Source organism: Narcine bancroftii, chromosome 1 (assembly GCF_036971445.1).
Source record: "Narcine bancroftii isolate sNarBan1 chromosome 1, sNarBan1.hap1, whole genome shotgun sequence".
NCBI lineage: Eukaryota > Metazoa > Chordata > Chondrichthyes > Torpediniformes > Narcinidae > Narcine > Narcine bancroftii.
This window is the reverse complement of record NC_091469.1, coordinates 191,048,247-191,070,259: the sequence shown is the minus strand read 5'-3', so window position 1 is coordinate 191,070,259 and position 22,013 is coordinate 191,048,247. Positions and strand designations below refer to the sequence as shown.

General features: G+C 39.3%; 1 protein-coding gene across 3 annotated transcripts in view; it reads right to left on the bottom strand.

Moving 5' to 3' along the window:
- Positions 1–748: 748 nt before the first annotated feature.
- Positions 749–22,013, bottom strand: part of slc27a4 (solute carrier family 27 member 4) — an 80,854-nt gene continuing 59,589 nt past the window's right edge. For all 3 annotated transcript variants that reach the window (XM_069885647.1, XM_069885656.1, XM_069885665.1), the window contains 7 exons: positions 14,010–14,119; positions 10,712–10,921; positions 9,114–9,240; positions 8,481–8,618; positions 7,767–7,931; positions 5,851–5,997; positions 749–2,759 (listed from right to left, as the gene is read on the bottom strand). In XM_069885647.1, the coding sequence (XP_069741748.1) occupies positions 2,602–2,759; positions 5,851–5,997; positions 7,767–7,931; positions 8,481–8,618; positions 9,114–9,240; positions 10,712–10,921; positions 14,010–14,119 (1,055 nt within the window). In that variant the 3' untranslated portion in view covers positions 749–2,601. The remainder of the gene's footprint in view (positions 2,760–5,850; positions 5,998–7,766; positions 7,932–8,480; positions 8,619–9,113; positions 9,241–10,711; positions 10,922–14,009; positions 14,120–22,013) is intronic.

Sequence of the window (22,013 nt, the reverse complement as noted above, 5' to 3'; positions counted from 1 at the left end):
AAAAGTCTTACTTGTGCTTATAGTACAGAAATCATGGTCTTTCCTACAGATGTGTTTACAACCACTCTCCCCTGCATATCGATGTCTCCACTAAGGAAAGAGTAGAGCACAAACTTCCCTGGTATGTATATGACAGGTGACCAATCGTGAACCCCACATCACCTCCTCATTAGTCAGAAATAGCTTCTTCCAGTGATTGATGAACAGTATCCTGTAATCTTGGGTCTCTTATAAATTATTCAGAAATATTTATGCATATTTATTTGATATTTAAATGTATATTTGTGATTATGTACTGTGCACTGTGTATGTGCATGGTCTGGAAAGACACTGTTTCAACGGGTTGCATATGCGCAGTCAAATGATAATAAACTCGAACCAGGAGTTGTCTGCAATGAGTGGCAGCTCCCATTGTGTTTTTCTTTTTTCACACTGAATTTTTCAAAGGAGTCAGACATAACTGTTTCACTCCAGTGTTCATGCTCCACACACTATTTCCCTCACCCATTTTACATAATTTATCAACACATCTTTCCAGTCATTTCTCCCTCACTGGCCTCAACAATCTACCATGACCACTCCACGTGGTTTCATCTGAGACATTCAATCGAGAACTTCTCCGGTATTCCTAATTGGGGCTCTTGGCCATGGTCAATCCCCACCCATTGCAAGTTACTGTAAATACTAAACCACTTACAATTTTAAAGTCACCTATTTTTAAAAAATATACATTCAAAACCTGCTCACCTTGTTGAATCATTACTCCTCTTTATTTATAGTGCTTACTGACAGAGGTAAACATGAAGATAATTAGCAATGTTGACAGGACTGTATCAGGAATTTAAAAATCTGCTGGAAGAACTCTGTAGGTCAAGCAGCATTAACAGGAGAACAGTTGACATTTTTGGCTGTAACCTTTCATCAAGACTTGATGCTACATGACCTGCTGAGTTTCTGCAGCAGATTTTTTTTTGCTCCAGATTCCAATATCTGGGCTCTCAGGACTGTTTTCTCTTGTGGAAGATTCAATCTGGAGCTTGTTCTTTGCCAACAGCCGTGGTGATCACCATGTCCTCATTTATCTCTCCAACTCCACTGGCACATACCCCAGTCCCATCTAAACTCAATGATTCAGGTGGGCTGAAACTCCTTTTGCTTCCTCACCCAAAAAACTGGGTAATGGTGTCAAAGGAAAGGGTGTTTTGTGACAGGCTGAACAAGGAAAGGCAAAGTGAGGGATAATTGAACCAATGTGCCCTCCTCGCCCTGAGTTAACATTCATGTTACATAAATGTGCAAGAAAAGGGAAACTTGCCTCTCGTTCCTCAGCTCCTCTCTGAATCTTGTTGAAATTCCATCTACACCCTGATCCTCCTCCTTCAGGACTCCAAAATTCAGGGCAGCACATGATTAGATCATGGATCAAGGAAGAATACAGTTGCACAGATGCAAGCCTCAGGGGAGGAATTAATCCAAGAAAGCAACAGTTTCACAAGTCTCAATTTTAGTTCATTGACAAAGAGCAAGAGTCAAACAGAGTCTATGCAACTTCACAGGAGTTAGTCTGAACTGTCTTCCAAAGTCTTTCTCCTGTCATCATCCTTGTCTGTCCTCTGTTCAGCATTTTCCCCAACTAGGGATTGGATGGGTCCTCAGCTGGACAGATGATAAAGCACCCTGTATCTAACGCTGTACCTCACAATAGGAATTTGGAAGAGTAGGTCACATGGCCACCTTGAAGCAACGGCATCATATATGATCATTGCTGAACTTCAATTCCACATTGCTGCACTTCAATTCCATTTTCCTGCCTTACATCCAGATTCCCCTATTATTCAAACATCTATTGATTTGAATCTTCAGTGCATCCAGAGACTGGGCAGACACAGCACTGAGTTTTAATGAAATTCTCACAATTCACAAAGTCCTCGACTTGCATTGAATGGCTGATTCCTTTCAAGATTGAGCCATGATTTGAGACCATCCAACCAGAGAAGCTGCCTTTTTAAACCTACTCCATCAATTAATTCTGCAGGTTTCAATGGGATTACCTCTCAGTCTTCTAAAGAAGAGAGAAACAGTGCTACTTCACTGGAGCAACCTCTCACTACTGGAAGGATTGAGTGAAACCCCTTTGAAAAGGTGTCCATAACTACATGTTCCCTCATTCAAAAGGAAGAGCAGCCAAGGAGATAAAGGACCAGGGTAGAATGATTTGAGGGAAATCTAATTGAGAAAGATATTTTCCTTGTTGAATCCTGTTTGATTACATTCTCAAAACACTCAAGGATGCTTTGCAGGTTCTGAGGAAACAAACATCTAGAAAGCTTTACCCAATTCAAAAATAAGACCCAAAACAGTACAGGCAATAAAAATGAAAAAATTATCATTTCTCTTGTGCAAAATTGTAATATTCTCTTCATAAATTATTAGCAAATCTATAATAAACTTAGATAAACAAAAATAACAATTTTTTGTAAAGTTCCTGTACATGCAATTCTGGTCAAGTAACTGAAGTGGAATGAAATATCCCTTTTGCTTGTTATGGCTGCTGACAAGAGTAAGGATGAGGTAACAATATGTTTATAGATACAACTTCAATCATAGCTTCACTTTCCCTGATTGGATCTTTCTGAAGAGCTCTTCCTCCAATGGAACATATTTTTGTAGTTTTTGATCCAGGAGATAAAGCTTGTCTTTAATGACTCTTGGGTCAAAACCTTCCTTTCTCATCTCAGTCTTCTGGAATTTGTATGTCCCTGTGAATGTGAAAAAAAAACAGAACATTCAGTGCCAAGAATACTGATATTAACTGTCAGCTGTTGCTCAATGGAGATCTTTTCCATCTCTAAATCAGGAGGTCACAGGGTCAAGCTCCACTCCATGGTCACCACCTTGGTTTGGCACTTATTGAGGGAGCGCCGAATTGCTGGAGGAAACATCTTTCAGATGAGGTATTAAGTTTGTTTATATATGTTTTATTTCTCACACTGTGAACCATATCAACCAAAATACATATAAATGTTTCCCTCTTAAATATACACAGTTTCATTTTTTCCCTTTTATTCGGCCCTCCCTTCCCTCCCCCCTCCAAAACCAATAAACATTCAACATATACAATAAACCCATTAAACAATGTCATCACACATTGAAAATAAACAAGAAAATTGTGTCATCTACACACTGGATCAAGTCGTTTAGTCTTCTTATCATTTTAGGGGGTGGAGGTCTGAGGCAACCCCTCTCTGCTATGTTCCATGTACGGTTCCCAAATTTGTTCAAAAAATGTGACTTTATTTTTTAAATTGTATGTTATTTTTTCCAATAGAATACATTTATTCATTTCTACGTACTATTGCTGTATTCTCAGGCTCTCTTCCGACTTCCAAGTTGATATTATATATTTTTTTGCTACTGCTAAGGCTATCATAATCAATCTTTTTTGCGCTTTATCCAATTTGAGGCGTAATTCCTTATTTATATTACTTAGAAGATCTCTGGATTTTTTGGTGTTATTTTTTGTGATTTTATTTAATATCTGATTTAGATCTTCCCAAAACTTTTCCACTTTTGTACATGCCCAAATTGTATGTATTGTTGTTCCCATTTCCTTCTTACAGCGAAAACATCTATCTGATATTGTTGGATCCCATTCTTTTAATTTTTGAGGAGTGATATATAACTTGTGTAACCAATTATACTGTATCATGTGTAACCTTGTGTTTATTGTTAACTAATATGGTTACACCTCTAGCTTTTGAATTATATGATGCTGCTGGTACGTATCCTACCCAATCTCTCTTTAATTTTCCTGCACAAATGCTATATCTATTTTTTTCTTTTTTCAGGAAATTTAATAGCCTCTTCCTTTTAATTTGGTTTATTCTATTAATATTTATAGTCATATAGTTCAACGTGGCCATCTTATATCTTGTTTACACCTCTTTACTGCTTCGTCACCACCTCCATCCCCCTTTTTCCCATTTTCATTTCTATTTTCCCTTTTTAAACTCAATGTTTGACAACACATTTAAAACATAAAATACTCCAACAATTCCCACACCCAATATTACCTTAACCCCAAATGCCCCCACCACCCCCTCCTCTGAGTTACCTCTTATCCCTTACCGGGCAACACAACTTCCCTTTCCATTTGGATTGCGATCTTCCTCGCAAGCGTCAACTGATTTCACAGTGACAGTTATTCTCTCCCCCCCAAACCCCCAAGAAAACGCACTTTTAAAAAAACGCATATAACAAAGCTCTCCCTTTTTATCCCCCCTTCCTTCCTTCCCCTCTCTTTTCCCTCTTTAGTTCTTTACATATACATTGTTTTACATCTTTATATATACTTTATTATCTTTCTTCACTCTTGTCACATCTCTTCATCTCTCCTTCTATCCTGCAAACGCTCTGCGAATTCTTGTGCTTCCTCCAGATCCGAGAACAGTCTGTTTTGCTCCCCGAGTATAAATATTTTAAGCATGGCTGGATGTCTTAACATGAATTTATAACCTTTCTTCCATAGAATCGATTTTGCTGTATTAAACTCTTTCCTCTTCTTTAAGAGTTCAAAACTTATGTCTGGGTAAAAAAATATTTTTTGACCCTTATATTCCAATAGTTTATTATTTTCTCTAACTTTATTCCTTGCCCGCTCCAATATATTTTCTCTTGATGTATACCTCAAAAATTTTACTAAGATGGATCTTAGGTTTTGATGTGTCTGGTTTCGGAGCTAATGCTCTGTGTGCCCTTTCCATTTCCAATTCTTCCGGAATTTCTGTCATTCCCAGGACCTTTGGGATCCATCCTTTTATAAATTCCTTCATGTCTGTGCCTTCTTCACCCTCCTTCAGGCCCAATATTTTTGTGTTGTTTTGCCTACTATAATTTTCCAACATATCAATTTTCTGAGATAATAACTCTTGTGTCTCTTTAATTTTCCTCTTAAGTCATTTACTTCCATTTCCACAGCCATTTCTCATTCTTCCACATTTTCTACTCTTTTCCCTATTTCTGTCATGACCCATTCTAAACTTTGCATTTTATCTTCTGTTCTTTTCATTTTTCTTTTAATTGCACTAAATTCTAATGATAACCATTCTTTTAATGCTCTCAATTGTTCTTCAAAAAAGGCTTTATCTATATTCTGTCCATCTGTTTTACCTTCTATTTTTCTGTGAAGATCTTGGTCTTCTTCTTCCTCTTCTTCTGTGTCTGTACCTGTATTTGTGTCGTCTTCTTCGTACCTGTGTCTCTTCTGATTCTCCTGATGAGTTGCTTGTATCACTTTGTCGGGCCTCTGTGCTGGGCCTCTTGTTGTTGATCCTCCCCTCCTGGGCTGCTCATCTGTCAGGCCTCCTGCTGCTGCTCTTCTTGCTGTTCAGCCCATCAATTTTCTTCCTTTCCTGGTTCCTCACTCCCTCTCCTGCCGCCTTACTCATCTTCCAGTTGAGAGCCCTGGTGTCGGGCGTCCCTCAGCTGGTCACGCTGTGGTTGCCCGGTCCTCGGCTGATGTCGGTGTTTCCTTTTACCTTTGATTGCGCACTGCACACTTTTGTTTGGCTCAGAGAGCCATTTTTGCAGTCGGATGAAATATTAAGTTGAGGCTACATCTCCTTCTTTCTCAGTTGGACCCCAAATTCCTCTTCAAGGATGAGCTGGGAGCTCTTTGCGGTGTAATGGTCAACATTCATGTTGCAACCAATAACACTGAATGAAGTTTAGCAATCATCTCCCTTGCTTGCCGTTGCATTAAAAATGGAGTGAATGCAACAGTTCTTGGGAGGAGGAACACATTTCCCAACCATTCCCAAAGATTAAGGCTGTTTTCGGCCCACTGCATACCTGTCTTGCTCACAACTGGCAGCAACCGCAGGAACACAGGTCTTGCATACGGTGGTAAAGCCATTTTAAGGTCTGTGTAGAACTTCTCCAAGTCTATCCAGCCACTGGGCTCTGCTATGGCACCCATCCCTGCTTTACCTTCTGCACCTAAAGGGGTGTGGAAGAGAAGAGAGATGCAAGAGGCAAAGCGTCATCAGTGTTCCAGAGGGATCATATTATTTATGGGCTTGAACTACTGCCCTCATTGCAAATAAAGAAAAGATCGCAAGATCAATCACAGGGAGGGAATAAATAATGAGTAAACTGTCATTCATCATTTCATACAAATGTTCCTTTCATTTATTTGAGAATTTTTGCCTGTGATTCCGTATCCTGAAACCCAGTCCATGTGTTGATCATTCTCACAATCCAAACACTTGAATATGTAATTTTGTCTCAAACTCTGAGCAGTAGCTTCACCTTTTGGACAAGAAGTGAAACAGGACAAGACTGGCCTCCCATGTGTATCCATGCCAATACAAGAACAGGCACAAGCAGTTTTTCACAGTGAACTAAACAATATTGATCCTGCAAGTGATAGCAATAAAACAAATTGTGTAGACAATTGCATCAGTTAATTAACAGTATACCCAAGTTGTCAGCCTCGTTTCCCAGAGAGAAAAAAAATTAACTGAATTCCAATGAGAGAGGGAGCATGGGCAAGGAGTTTCACTGTTGTTTATTCTTCACCTGAAGAGAGCAAGCTCCACCTCTCACATTTGCAGCAATAAGGTTTGTGCAGGCACACGGCCATGCACAACTTGCCCTTGGTAGTGTTTATTTGCTCCAGTTCTGTGAGGCAGAGTCACTCCTGGTCCTTTCCCAGATCATTCTTCAACAACACCATGGTCTTGACCTGTAGCACTAACTCAGGCAGTGGATTCCACAGTCTTGTTCTATCATTGATATTTATTCATGTTGCCACATTTTGGATGCCCAGTCAAAGAACACAGTCTAAACTGATCCTGAGAAACAATTTACAGCTAGTGTAAAGACAGTCATTGGAGTGCGTCGCAAGGGCAAGTTGTGATGAGGAGGGGAATGGAAATTGAACCTATCCTCTTTCAGGTCATCAGATTATAATTATAGTCCATTAACCTTGTTGTAAACAGCTCCACTATATCTCGTTCCACTGAAAGCACAACATCTGCACAAGCATCAATCGTCAGTTCCATGGCCCCACTCCCTCTCCAACTAGTATCCCCTTGATGTTCCTTAGTTTCTTGATAGGTTTCTGAACTCTGATCAACAGTGGGAATGCAACCAAATTTTTTTTCCTTCTGCACTTCATGGCACCGAGACCAACACAAGGACTGCGATCAGTGTTGTAAATGAAATTAGTAAAGTTGGCACAGACTATTCTGAGACTATCCCGTGTCCAGCACTAGTTTCAATCATCTTTGTCATTTGAGCAAGGGACGAGACTACCATCCACAGCTCTGTTCCCACACAGTTTTTACAGAATATTTAAAAGCTTCATCTCAGTCTTCTCCATATTTTCGACAGGAATGTTATGCAGGTTCTGCACCTCGCCCATGTAATGTGTTGTTTCAGTCACCCTCATTCACACCCACTTATACAAACAAGTGGGGGGGTCCACAGGTGGCAGTCTGGAGTCTAAAAATGATGGTTTCTCTGCAGGGTTAGGGTTAGTTTCTGTGAAACCTTGACAAGGACAGGATGGGTTTAGAGGGATATGGGCTAAGTGCAGGCAGGTGGGACTAATGTGGGTATGACATTTTGGTTGGTGAAGGATCTGTTTCCATGCTGTATGACTCCAATTGTTAAACATGAGGTGGTGGTTCCACCTGAATTAAAGACATTGAAAGCTACTAGAGTCATGAAACCTCACACCCACAGATGAAACAATCTCTTACCTGGCACTTCCACTCCATAGACGACAACATCGGCCATGCTGAGATAGCGACTGAGAATTCCTTCAATCTCTGTCGTTGACACATTCTCACCTTTCCAACGGAAAGTGTCCCCGGTACGGTCCCGGAAATACATGTAACCATAGTCATCCATCACCAATACATCACCTGCTCGTGACAGGGATAGATTAAAGCATGTTAGGAGCTGGACTTTCATTTTCCCGCAATTTTTTAATCGAGCATTATCCCTTTTGCATTTGAAAGCTTCACTTGAATCTGTTTCCATTACCATATCTGGAAAAGCATTCTCACTCAAAGATAGAGGTGTACAACATGGCCAATGTTCAGCATCGTACCATGAAAACAGATCTTTTGGGAATTTTTGGAACTGGCTTAGATTCCACAAAACTTACCCACTCTATATTTCCTTGGTGTCTCACAAGTTTGGACTCTGTTTAAACCTGGATTGTAAAGGTGTTTCAAAAATCCTTTAGAACCTAAAGCTGAAGAATTTAAAAAAAAACTTTTTCATTCTTAAGATATTCCTGAGTGCCACATCTTGTAGCTTTGATTTGATTGACATGCCTCTAGTGATGAGTAAAGATTGATGGAACAGCCAGGTACCAAGTGGCAACTTGCTGGGTGTCATCATTCACTTCTAGGTTGACAAATCTGTTCCTGCATATCCAAAGTCACTCCTTTCCATCCACTCCTTACCAGAAAGATAGGCCATGTCTCCTTTCTTGAAGACATCGTACGCGATCTTTTTGGTTGTCGCCAAATCGTTCACATATCCGTCAAACCTCCGTAGGGGGTCGTTTTGGACTATACGCCCGACCAGTTGGCCTGGCTCACCTAGTCAGGAGAAAGCAGATAGTCAATGCACTGCAGCTAAATCTCCACAGTGTTTGGAATGTAATAGGATAAAGGTGGAGTGCATGTAGGCCACACATGCACCTTTCCTCAGGAGTTCCAGGGTGAAGACCTGCTGACAACAGATCACTAACCTGCTCTCAGCTAACAGCAGAGGTGATCCTCCTTTTTAAATGCAGATGACAATCACATTTTGACACGTTCACAAGATTGAAATGTTTTAATTTAGACGTATAACACAGTAACAGACCCTTCTGTCCTATGATCCCATCCTGCTCATATGTAAACGTGATCAATTAACCTACTAACCCTCCAGGTCTTTGGAATGTGGAAAGAAACCAGAGAACCTAAAAGAAACCCATGCAAACTTGGGGAGAAGGTACATTTTCCTTACATACTGTGCAGATTTGAACCTGGGCCACTGGCCATGTGACAGTGTTGCGCTAACTATTAGATTAGTAAAGTTTACTGGGATACCTGGTTGGCAAGGGATGCAGACACCATTGGAATCTCGAATCAGCTCCATTGTGTCCTCATCTACTTTAACCAATCGGATTGAGTAGACAAACGGCAGAATACGGCTATTAAATCCACAGGCACCAATCTACAAAGAAAAAAGTAAACTGATTAGCATTGAACTGCAGCTTGGGATTGTAACAGTTTGCAGACATGTACTTAATTCCAGCAAGTTCTCAAAGCTCTATCAGCACTCCGAAGTAACAAACCCTGGGCATCCTGCCCTATTATGCACACACCAAATGACTAAGTTTCTCAGCAATCTGTGCTTACAGAGATTTATCTTGTATCACATAACAAGTATCTCAGCTGGCACCAGTAATAAAAATAGTCGCACATTTACACAGCACCTTATCATTCTGTTGCAATGTTTGAAGACAATGTCCTACCCCGTTCAAATTACTGGAAAACTAGACCAGTGTTTGGCTAATGCTGGTTGCTTGAAGTATTTATTTACACCAATCCACATTTACTTCCTTCTTTTCACCCAGTGATCCATCCCAGACACTTGATTAAGAGTTGAATTGACAAACAAATAACACCTCGAATAGATACTGTGAAACATCCTCCATTAAAACAGGCATTATGCAAAAAGGAGAAATTTGCTCAGGAGTTAAATGAGTGCCTTAAACAGGAGGAAAACAGAGGTTGAAGGAGGGAATTTCAGGTTTAAAGGCTGACACAAGTGAAGGCACAGCTGCTGACAAAGGCATGAAGATAATGGGTAATAGACAACAGATCAGAGTTTTGAAACACAAGTGTACTCAAAGGAAATAACTTCAATAACTGCACTACATTAGGAAAGGTTTAAGAGGTGGAAGTATAGTTGTGCTAAGTTCAGGAGTGCATTGGTATTTCTTTACACACAAGTGGCAAAAGATGTTTGAAGCAGTTTTTGAAGTCTCATCATTTAAGATTGAGGAAAGGGGAAATGGGAAAAATAGTAGCCATAGGATATGGAACAAGTTCTCACAAACATCACAATAATAACCAACAAGTTGACGTTGGCAGAGGAATGAATGCAATGGAGAGAATAGGGTGTCTGGCACTATTCCCAGTGGAAGGAGCACAGGAAATTAGTAAGCAGGGAAGAGAGTATTTGTTTTTTGTTGGGGTATAGTGACAATGGGGGGGATATTCAGTTTATAACCAGCAAGGAGGAGCATTTTTTGTTTCAGATCGCAAGACTGCCACAGTGAGAGGGTACAGACAATGCATCCTTTAAGGCAATGTCATTGAGCTTTTGAAATAGGAAAAAATACAGAATTAAGAGTGCGATAAAAGGAACCAGTCTGATTTGTTTTCAACGAGTCAAAGCAAAAAAGCAAGTTGAGACCAAATGGGCTTTTGGTGTGCTGTAACAACTGATGGAGATGCAGTGGGCTGGAGCAAGCAGTGGATCAGGACCCAACAGTTCTTACGAAACAGAGTGAACCAGAAAACAATACAGCACAGAGGAAACAATTAATCTCCGTGACTTTCTCACATGGACAAGATGAGCTGACTTTAGACCCATGCACTATGTTGCAACTATTCATTCTGCTGATCATGCACAGTACCTTGTTGTCAAAGTTTCCCAGGCTGCAGTTGCATTCTGTGGCCCCGTAAAACTCAGCTATTTGTGGGATCTGGAAGCGGGAAGTGAAGTCCTCCCAGATGGATGGACGCAGGCCATTTCCCAGCGCCATGCGCACACAGTGCTCCTTCTCTACATAGCGCTGGGGCTGGCTCAGAAGATAGCGGCAAATCTCCCCAATGTACTGGACAATCTATGAAGCAAAGAGTCATCAAATCTTGAAGCTGAAGTAAATCTGAAATACAATAAAACCCCTAGTATTCGAAATTCAAGCAAACGGCAACCTCAAGCAACCAGAAAGAAAGTAAAATAAATAATTTTAAAAAGAATAAAATAATAGGTAAAAAAATATTCAAGTTTAAAATTGTAAAAGTAAATGATCTCTGAAGTTACAAATCAACCTTTGGTGAAGATGAGAGAAATATTCAGCGAGTGGAATACCTTGGTCACACTTTGCTTATAGCAGCTGTTTGAATGAAGTTGTGTGAAACAGCAATGGCATCGCCCAGGATAAAGAGACTGCTATTGAGCTGACTGTCTTAAAGTGTTTCCTTATCCCTGCTTAGTAAGAGTCACCCTGGTGAGAGGTTTTACCTGTAAACTTTGAGGGGGGGGGGGGGTAACTATCTACAATGTTTTTGTTTGTCTTTTGGGTGTTTCTGTGAAGGGGAACTTGCAGATGCAGCGATGGTTAAATATTTACAAAGAATGTGACTGAAAATATAGTAAAATGCTTTACAGTTTATATATTCATGCAAGTGAAGTTTGTTCAGTGTAAGTATAGTATTTTTCTCTTTTAAACTGTTTATTCTTAATTCCTGCGTATTAGTTAGGCATTGTAAGAAAGATGGCCCTTTTACACAGCCACTTCATTTCAGGATATTTGCAGCTTTATTACACTACACCTTCTGTGTAAAAGACGCAGACATGAAATTGGGGTGGGGGGGTGTCATTCCAGTCCCGGCTTTTTTTTATGGCAGCAGAGGTAGTAACAGTGCCAGAATACCATTTTTTGTAAAAGGGGTGATCCAGCATTCTAGCACCATGACAGGAAAGGATGTGTTTGTGTACATAGTTCTTTAGTGTATTTACGGGTAAGCATTTAAAACTTGGACAAAACATGCAAGTAGGACAACAGGAAAAATCTTTTTAATAATACCGCTGTCCTGCTCCCTCCTGGCAGCCTGCTGCTCTACTCTCTCCCGGGGATTTTGGTGGGGGGGGGGGGTGGAAAGAGAAGCAGAGTGGTGGGACTAGCACAGGGACTGACAGAGGGCTGCTGGGAGAGTCTTCTGACAGTCTGCATCTTGTGCTGTGAGCAAGCTGGTCTGTGGGTTTGTCTTCAGCTTGAACAGACTGAAGCCCACTGGCCATCCTTGGCTCCTCCATTTGGTGAAACAGTTATGGAAGCCTTGCAGAGGTTGGGATCACCCAGCTGCAAAATGTTAATGTGGCTGGCTCCAGCACCAACCCAGCAAGGTATCATTCCTAGTACATCACTGATTTGACATTAGGTCAGCCAGAATGAGCTGCAATTATACAGCAAAGGTAAAAGGCAGTGTCGATCTGGCTGACAGCGAGTAGTTCACTAGGGAGTACCTGACTGGCAGGCACTTGGCGGTTTAGCCCATCTCAAATGTCTATGAATGCTCCCATAAATGCAGAAATCTGAAAGGAGTAGATGAAATGGCTGGAGCTGAAATGAACTGGTGGTGAAATAGTGATGCATCCTCTACAGGACTCACCATTACGTTAGGTGGGTGAAGCACTGATGTGTTGCTGGGAGAAGAATGAGACATAATTTAATTCATAAGTATATAATTCATGGTTTTAACAGAACAGATGTAGGGTTACTGTTGGCCTTTCAAAATAAGGGTTTAATTATTCATAAATAAGATAAAAAAGTATGTATCAAAGGTTACTGATTCTCCAGAAGGAGGGTGTGAATGCTCATTTACTGAATGTATTTAAGAAAGTCACTGAGAGACCTTCAGATATTAAAGGAGAGGAGATTAGTGTTAGGAAGTGGCATTGTGATAAAAGTACAGTCCCCACACTGACCCCACTGCCCCGCTCTCAGCTGTCCCTTGTCACCTTTTACTGTGAGCAAGCTGTTCTGTGGATTTGTCCTCAGTTTGAACAGTCTGAAGCCAACTGCTTTGCTCCCCACCTCCATCAGCCCACCAGCCCCCAATGACAGATAGCAGTGATTAATAAGGGATTACTTAAGGTGGTACTCGAGTGGAAAAAAAGTTCAAAATCCACTTCTTTTAATCAATACTTGCAGTAGATTTTGCCACACTCTCAGAAAATGCGTGTGCATGTTCTATTAAATTATGCGTGCATTTTCCCATGCTCTTTATAAATTGTGTGCATGTGTTTTATTCCTGCTATGATTTTCTCATATATATTAATGTATGTTAATAAAAGTAACATTTGATTGCAAACCCTTATATCCAGATTCATCTCTCACAAACCTAACACTTTCTCAACATAATAATGACAAGAGCAGAGACCGTAGTGGTAGAGCCTCCCAACAGCACACCCGCCACCAGCCCCACTACCCCCGACAACACTAATTTCAATTTTGCATACAAGTCCGGGGGAATTTTTTGAGCCTTTTTTTGGGAATAAAAGTGGGTCTAACATGCTGCCAAATACAATATATTATATGTGACACTAAGACGCCGACACTGTTGTGTTACATGTCCCACTCTTTTGCTCCCAGAATGCCAGCTTGCTGAGTAAAATGACATACTGATCCGCCAATATTTGGTTCAGTGTGAATGACCAAAGCCAGCTTAATGCCGGGTCTTCTTTATGGCAATTTTGTGGGATTTCTATGTAAAAAGCATAGAAGACTCAAGCAACCAGAAAATACGCTTATCTGGCATCTACCAATCCCTTTAGGTGCTAGATACCAGATGTTTTACTGTAGTTAGGAATTGAAAAGATACAAAAAACTGAACTTTAGTTAAAATTATACAAAAGCAACCAATTTCTGAAATAATATGCAATATCAAAGACTAACATTTTGTTTTGGGTTCAAGGGATATCTAGTAGAATCCATATGGTTAGCAGACCTAACAGAACTCTATCCTGGGAGTCCATTGTTAGTGAAGCTTGTTCTCCACATCAGACAGAAACAACTAGGTCTGCATACTCTAGAATAGAGATGGTTAGGGATACTTTAAGGCTGTTTCAGTGTGTATTACAATCCAATACTGAGGGACAAATGAGAACTTAGATTCAAAACAAAATTAATTCTTCAATTGACTCACCGTGCACCTGTACTTGATGCAGTCATCCCAAAAGCGAGAGGCAGAGAATTTTCTCCTAATTACAACAGTCAGTCCATGTAAAAGGCATTGACCTATTCCCACAATATTCCCTTAAAAAGAAAGTATAGGAATTAGTAGAGAAATTGTGCTAGGCAAACTGAATGGATTAAAGATTGATAAATCTCCCGGATCAGATGAGTTACACCTGCAGCTTCTGAAAGAGGTGGCTTTGGAGATTGTGGACCAATTGGCGATGATCTTCCAGAAATCAATAGAAACTCTGGCATAATTCCAGGGCATTGGAAGGTTGAAAATGTGGTTCCACTGTTTAAGAAAGGTGACAGAAAAAAGGAAACTATAGGCCTATTAATCTGATGTCAGTGATTAGGAAGATATTAGAGTCAATCCTCAAGTACGAGGTTATGAAATACCTGGAAATAAATGGCAGGTTAGGTCCAAATCAGCATGTTTATTTTTTAAAAAGGATAGATTCTGCCTGACCAACCTAGAGTGTTTTTTTTTACAATTTAAACGATAAGCTTTTAATTATAATAGGACTTTTTAAACATTAATCAATTTTGCCATGATAATTAGAAAAAGAATGCCAAATAACTATGAACTTCTAAATTTCTTCACCCACAGTGCACAAAAAGACTATGTTAAATGGATAAGATCTTTTGTTTGGTTAAGAATCATGACCCAAAATTCTACGCGCCTCAATGGGTGTGTTGCACGTTTTTTTAAAAAAATTTTATTTAGTACTTCACTGTAAACCACGTCAGTACCTATACAAATATTCAGTATTAAAATATACAGTGACATTTTCATTTACCCACCCCTTCCCCTATAACTTAAAGCAGGAAATAAAAGGAGGAAGAAATAAATAAACAATAGAAGAACACAAATGAGAAGATAAAGTGTTGACCAATATTTCATATTTAATTATTTTCATACTTGTCTTTTAGATTGTAGGTAATTTTTTTCTAATGGAATACACTGTTTATTTCTATGAACCACTGTTGTATTTTTAAGGTTTCCTCCGTTTTCCAGGTTATCATTATGCACTTTTTTGCTGATGCAAGAGCAATCATCGAAAATCTTTTTTGAGCCTTATCTAATTTTTTTTTCCAGGTGCTGGTAAAGCAGAGGGGGAGAGAGAGAGAGCGAGAGACAGCAGCGTGACTCTGGTGGGCGAGGGGGGAGAGAGACAGCAGTGCGACTCTGGTGGGTTGGGGGAGAGACGGCAGTGTGACTGGAAGGGAGTGGATATGGAAGCACCATTTGGGTGGGCTTAAATCTGGTTAAGCTGGCTTTTGTTCTGAAATCCAGAAAAATCAGAACACACTGTCTCCCAAGGGTTCCGATAAAGGATTGCTATACACATTTGAGCTAATTTTTTTTATTATTGCAGTGTCTGTAATTAAGTATTCATAGCAGCTACTCTCAGGCAATCTTAAACTTGTTTCCAACTTTTATTTTAAATAAGTTTTCAACTAATAATATGAAAACATTGTACCATGTGATATTCCATATTTATTTTTTTTAAACTGTTCAAATGTCAATAAATTTTTTCCTAAAAAGCAATCTCTTATTATTTTAATTCCTTTTCTTGCCCATTTCTTAAAAAAATTATCTATTACAAAAGGAATTAATGGATTTTGCGTTAGCAACAATTTTGATATTCGATAATTTATCATCTTTTACTCCAGATGTATTCTCTTCCATCTTTTTATTATATAATGTACTGTTGGTAGATTGTTCTGTTCCATCAGATTCTCATCCTATTTAGAGAATAAATGTTCAGGGACCTTTCCTCCTAATTTATATAATTCTATCTTGAGCTAGTCCATTTTTTCTTATGTCTGATAAAATCCTGATAAATATCTTAACTGTGCTGCCCTGTAATTTTTTGAAATTTGGTCGCAATCCTCCTTGTTTATACACCCATGTTAATTTTTCCAAAGCCACTCTTGAATTTTTACCCTGCCATAGAAACTCTCTATTAATTTATTTAATTTCATTTAAAAATCCACATCAAGAGAATCGGTAGTGTTTGCAACAGGTATTGTAGCCATGGAAATACATTCATCTTGTAGTTTACTCTCCATATTAGAGTTAGTGGCATTCTCTTTATTAATGGTTGGTAATTTAATTTACACAAATGATTTAAATTACTATCTATCCTGATACCTAGGTAACATATAGCTTGTGATTGCCATTTAAAAGGGCATTCGCTTTTATATTTTGTATAATCGACTTTGTTCATTGGCATCACTTCACTTTTATCAATATTAACCTTGTATCCTCCTATCACCCCATATTCTTTCAATTTTGTATATAACCTTTTTATTGATTTATCTGGGTCTATTAAATATACTATATAATCCACAAATAAGCTAATTTTAAATTCTTCCTCTTTTACTTTTATTCCCTTTATCGTACTTTTTTCTTCTCAGGTCTGCCAATGGTTCTACAGCCAAAGCAAACAGGGAAGGTGATAATGGGCATCCCTGTCTTGTTGACCTACTCAATTTAAAGTGATCTGAAACATATCTATTTGTAATCACTTTTGCCAAAGGACTATTATACAGTGCTCTAATCCAATTAATAATTTTTTCCAGTAATTTGAATTGCTGTAGTACTTTAAACAGGTAATTCCATTCCACCATATCAAATCCTTTTTCTGCATCAAGAACCACTGACATAGTTGCTGTATGGATTAAATTAATAAATTTACAGAAATTATCTGTCGCCCTTCTATTTTTTACAAATCCTGTCTGATCCAGCGTCACTAAATTTGGTACACAATCTGTTATTTGCCAGTTATTTTGCAATTAATTTATAATCTGTATTTAGTAAAGATATTAGTCTATATGAAGCCAGTGACAACGGGTCTTTTCCTGTTTTTAGAATTACTGTGATTATTGCTATTTTACATGAGTCAGGCAAATTCTGGGTCTCTTCCACCTGTTTCATTACCTCTAAGAGGGGTGCAATCAATAGATAATTGAATACCTTATAAAATTATGTGGGAAATCCATCTTCACCTGGCACTTTATTATTTGGTATAATGTCATTAGTGTATCATGTATTTCTCTAATTGTCAGGGGCTTTAGTAATTTATTTTGATCTTCCAATTGTAATTGGGGTAATTCAATGTTTGACAAAAATTCATCTGTTTTATCATTCTTCCTTGGGTTTTCAGTTTGATACAATTGCTTATAAAAATTTTCAAAATTTCCATTAATCTCTAATGGGTTATATGAGATCTGTTTATCCTCCTTCCTTGTTGCTATGATAGTTCTTTTTGCTTGTTCTGTTTTTAGTTGCCAGGCCAATATTTTTCTCTCCTAATTCATATCTTTGCTTTCATAAATTTTTCTCTACTTTGTAGGTTTGCAATGTATCATATTTTAATTTTTTTCCCCTCGGTCAACTCTCTCTTTTTCTCTACATATTCCCTTCTCATTAAATCTTTCTCTATAGTTACTATCTTTTTCTAACTGTTCCATTTCCAGATCATTCTTTTTAAAATCTTGGTCATATAACTAATTATTTGTCGCCTAATAAAGGCCTTCACTGCATCCCATAATATAAATTTGTCTGTTACCAAATTTGCATTTGTCTTGAAATAATTTTAATTTGTTGTTCTATGTATTCCCGAAAGTCTTGCCTTTTTAACAATATGAGGTTTAGCCTCCATCTATATGATTTTGGTGGAATATCCTCTAAAGCAATTGTTAATAACAAGGGTGAATGGTCTGATAAAAATCTTGTCTTATATTCGATCTTTCGATCTCTCCCTTGAATCTGTGCCAACAACAAGAAAATATCAATCCTAAAATAGGTTTTATGTCTTTTTGAACAATATGAATAATTTATTTCTTTTGGATGTTGTTTTCTCCATATATCAATTATCTTCATGTCATGCATTGAATTTAATTTAAATTTGGCAGCTTTTTTTTTATAGTAGTCTTCCTGGTTTTATCTATTGATGGGTCAAGGTTAAAATTAAAGCCTACCCCTAGTAAAATGTGGCCCTGTGTGTTTGCTATCTTAAAAAAAAAATGTCCTGCATAAATTCCTGTTTATCTTCATTAGGTGCATAAATGTTCAACAAGTTCCAAGATTCTGAATAAATCTGGCACATCATCATTTCCTATCTGTTATTTCCTATCTATATTCCACCGCTGGATCTGTTATTACTTACTTTATCTTAAGTGGCAGATTCTTATTAACTAATATAGCTACTCCCCTGGCTTTTGAATTGTATGATGATACAACTACGTGACTACCAGGTCTCTCTTCAGTTTGCAATGTTCTACTCAGTTAAGTGAGTTTCTTGTATAAATGTTATGTCTATTTTCTCCTTTTTAAGTAGTGTCAGTAACTTTTTATCTTAATTTGATTGTGAATACCATTATTATTAAGTCATACATTTGAATGTATTTGTCCTATCCATCCATTTTCACCTCTTCAACCCCTCCATCTCCCTTCTTCAAAAATCACTCTAGATTGTTCTTACTCTACGATACGTGATGACACGACTAGTAGGAAAATAACAAAAACCATAAGAAAACCAAAGAATAATATTAAAGAAAACCACATTAAATCCCCCTTTAATGAGTTGTCCTTGCCACCTCACAAGACAACCACAAGTCCTTTTTCTTAGTTGGTTGCGGTGTATACCACAAATGTTAATAGATTTCGCAATGGGCAGATCCTCCCTCCTACCCAGCCTCCCCCCAGAGGAATCATTATATATTATTCTTTAAAAATATAAAGCCATTTCCCCCTCTTTTTTCTTAAACATCTGTAATCAAACTTAAGATAATGTATATAAATAAGTTAGAATATTAACAGTCCTTTTATTATTTTCTTTACTCCGCTTCTTGTTGCTTATTTGGTAATTGGTCTGCAAAGCGACAGGCTTCTTCTAGATCTGAAAAGTCTATTTTGCCCACCAGGGATGAATATTTTCAACCCTGATGGATGCCGTAACACAAAATTATAACCTTTTTCCCCCATAGTATAATTTTTGTTAAATTCCTCAACATGATTATCCAACTGCACGAAAACCAACAAGGTCGGGTCAGATACAGCAATGAGCTCTCTGAACCCTTCTCCATTAACAATGGCGTGAAGCAAGGCTGTGTTCTCGCACCAACCCTCTTTTCAATCTTCTTCAGCATGATGCTGAACCAAGCCATGAAAGACCCCAACAATGAAGACGCTGTTTACATCCGGTACCGCACGGATGGCAGTCTCTTCAATCTGAGGCGCCTGCAAGCTCACACCAAGACACAAGAGAAACTTGTCCGTGAACTACTCTTTGCAGATGATGCCGCTTTAGTTGCCCATTCAGAGCCAGCTCTTCAGTGCTTGACGTCCTGCTTTGCGGAAACTGCCAAAATGTTTGGCCTGGAAGTCAGCCTGAAGAAAACTGAGGTCCTCCATCAGCCAGCTCCCCACCATGACTACCAGCCCCCCCACATCTCCATCGGGCACACAAAACTCAAAACGGTCAACCAGTTTACCTATCTCGGCTGCACCATTTCAAGGATCGACAATGAGATAGACAACAGACTCGCCAAGGCAAATAGCGCCTTTGGAAGACTACACAAAAGAGTCTGGAAAAACAACCAACTGAAAAACCTCACAAAGATAAGCGTATACAGAGCCGTTGTCATACCCACACTCCTGTTCGGCTCCGAATCATGGGTCCTCTACCGGCACCACCTACGGCTCCTAGAACGCTTCCACCAGCGTTGTCTCCGCTCCATCCTCAACATCCATTGGAGCGCTCACACCCCTAACGTCGAGGTACTCGAGATGGCAGAGGTCGACAGCATCGAGTCCACGCTGCTGAAGATCCAGCTGCGCTGGATGGGTCACGTCTCCAGAATGGAGGACCATCGCCTTCCCAAGATCGTATTATATGGCGAGCTCTCCACTGGCCACCGTGACAGAGGTGCACCAAAGAAAAGGTACAAGGACTGCCTAAAGAAATCTCTTGGTGCCTGCCACATTGACCACCGCCAGTGGGCTGATAACGCCTCAAACCGTGCATCTTGGCGCCTCACAGTTTGGCGGGCAGCAGCCTCCTTTGAAGAAGACCGCAGAGCCCACCTCACTGACAAAAGGCAAAGGAGGAAAAACCCAACACCCAACCCCAACCAACCAATTTTCCCTTGCAACCGCTGCAATCGTGTCTGCCTGTCCCGCATCGGACTGGTCAGCCACAAACGAGCCTGCAGCTGACGTGGACTTTTTACCCCCTCCATAAATCTTCGTCCGCGAAGCCAAGCCAAAGAAACTCCTTACGCTTATTTAAAGCTTATATCTGAATTTTAAAAATATTTTTTTACATTGTACTCTTCTAATAGCCAGTTCCAATATCTTCTCTCTTGTTGTATAGTGTGGTTTCTGCTGTGGTTGCGGCTTTGGCGCCATTGCTCTGTGGGCTCCTTCAATTTCTATTTCTTCTACTTCCAAGATCTGTGGGATCCATCTTTTTATAAATCCTTTTATATCTGCCACTTCTTCACCTTCTTTAAGGCCCACTATTTTTATATTATTACGTATGCTAAAATTCTCTAAAATGACAATTTTCTGGGCCAATAAGTCATGTCTTAATCTCCTTATTTCTATCTTCCAATTTTTCTCCTAACTCATTCACCTCCATCTCCACGTATATCACTTCACCATTTCTGCCATAGCATTCTCCTTTTTTTGTATTTTCACATCTGTCTCTTGCATATTTTTTTTAAATATTTCTGAACTCAGCCATTATTGTTTCCATTAGAATCTTTATTTGACTGTCAAAATATTCCTCATCTACCATCTGCATCTGTTTTTTTTTTAAACCCTGTATTTTTCTTGTATGCCTTTATTATCTTCTTCTTGATCTTTTCTCTTGCTCCATTTCTCGGCCCCGTGTCGATCTTGCTTCTATTGTTGTCTTCTCCACGACTTCTCCCATTATAGCATCAGCATCTTGCTGTCAGCGTCTGTTCCCTTCGGTGTCCTCTTTAGTATGCATACCACGCATGCGCGCTGGAATTTCTTTTTCAGGCTCTGCAAGCCAGCGTTCTAGACCACCCCAGGGGACGTCACCCCTGAGCTGCCCGCTTACAGGTTTTGCAGCTTGAGCTCCCTGTTCCTCTTTTTTCAGTGATTTCTTCACCTCTGCTTGCCATTGGAGTCTTTTCCTTCTTTGGAGCCATCTTCAGGTTCATCATATACTTTTTATCTTGCAACTTTTTTTTATGTTTTACTTCTCTGCTTTGTTTTTCTACCTTTTTTTCCCAACTTTCTCCATGGAGGGCTGGCTTTCCCAAGTCAGCCACCACTCCATCATGTGACCACCTCAACCTATTAGAGTATTTTGAAGAAATCTCAGGTAGGATAGACAAAGGGGAGGCTGTGGATGTTGTACATTTGGATTTTCAAAATGCTTTCGATAAGGTGCCACACGTTAGGCTGCTTAATAAGATGAGGGCCCATGGAATTGCAGGGGCACTATTAGACTGGATAGAAAATTGGCTGATAGGCAGGAAGCAAAGGGTTGAAATTAAGGGATCCCATTCAGGATGGCTGCCCGTAATAAGCGGGGTGTGGGAGTCGCCTGCAGCTATTTACAATTTATATTAATGATTTGGATTATGAAATGAATGGTTTTGTGGCCAAATTTGCAGATGACACCAAGATAGATGGCAGAACAGGAAGTGAGAAAGAAACTGTAAAGCTTCAGAAGGATATAGACAGATTAGGAGACTGGGCAAAATTATGGCAGATGAGATACGACATTGAGAAATGTTTGGTTCTATATTTTGGCTGTGGAAATATACAGGCAGAGTTGGGTGGAGAGAAAATTCAAAGCTCAGAAGTGCAAAGGGGCCTAGGCGTCCTCATGCAGGGAAACATAAAAGTTAATGACCAAGTGGAATTGGTAGTGAAGAAAGAAATGCTATGTTGGCATCCATTTCAAGAGGAATAGTGTAC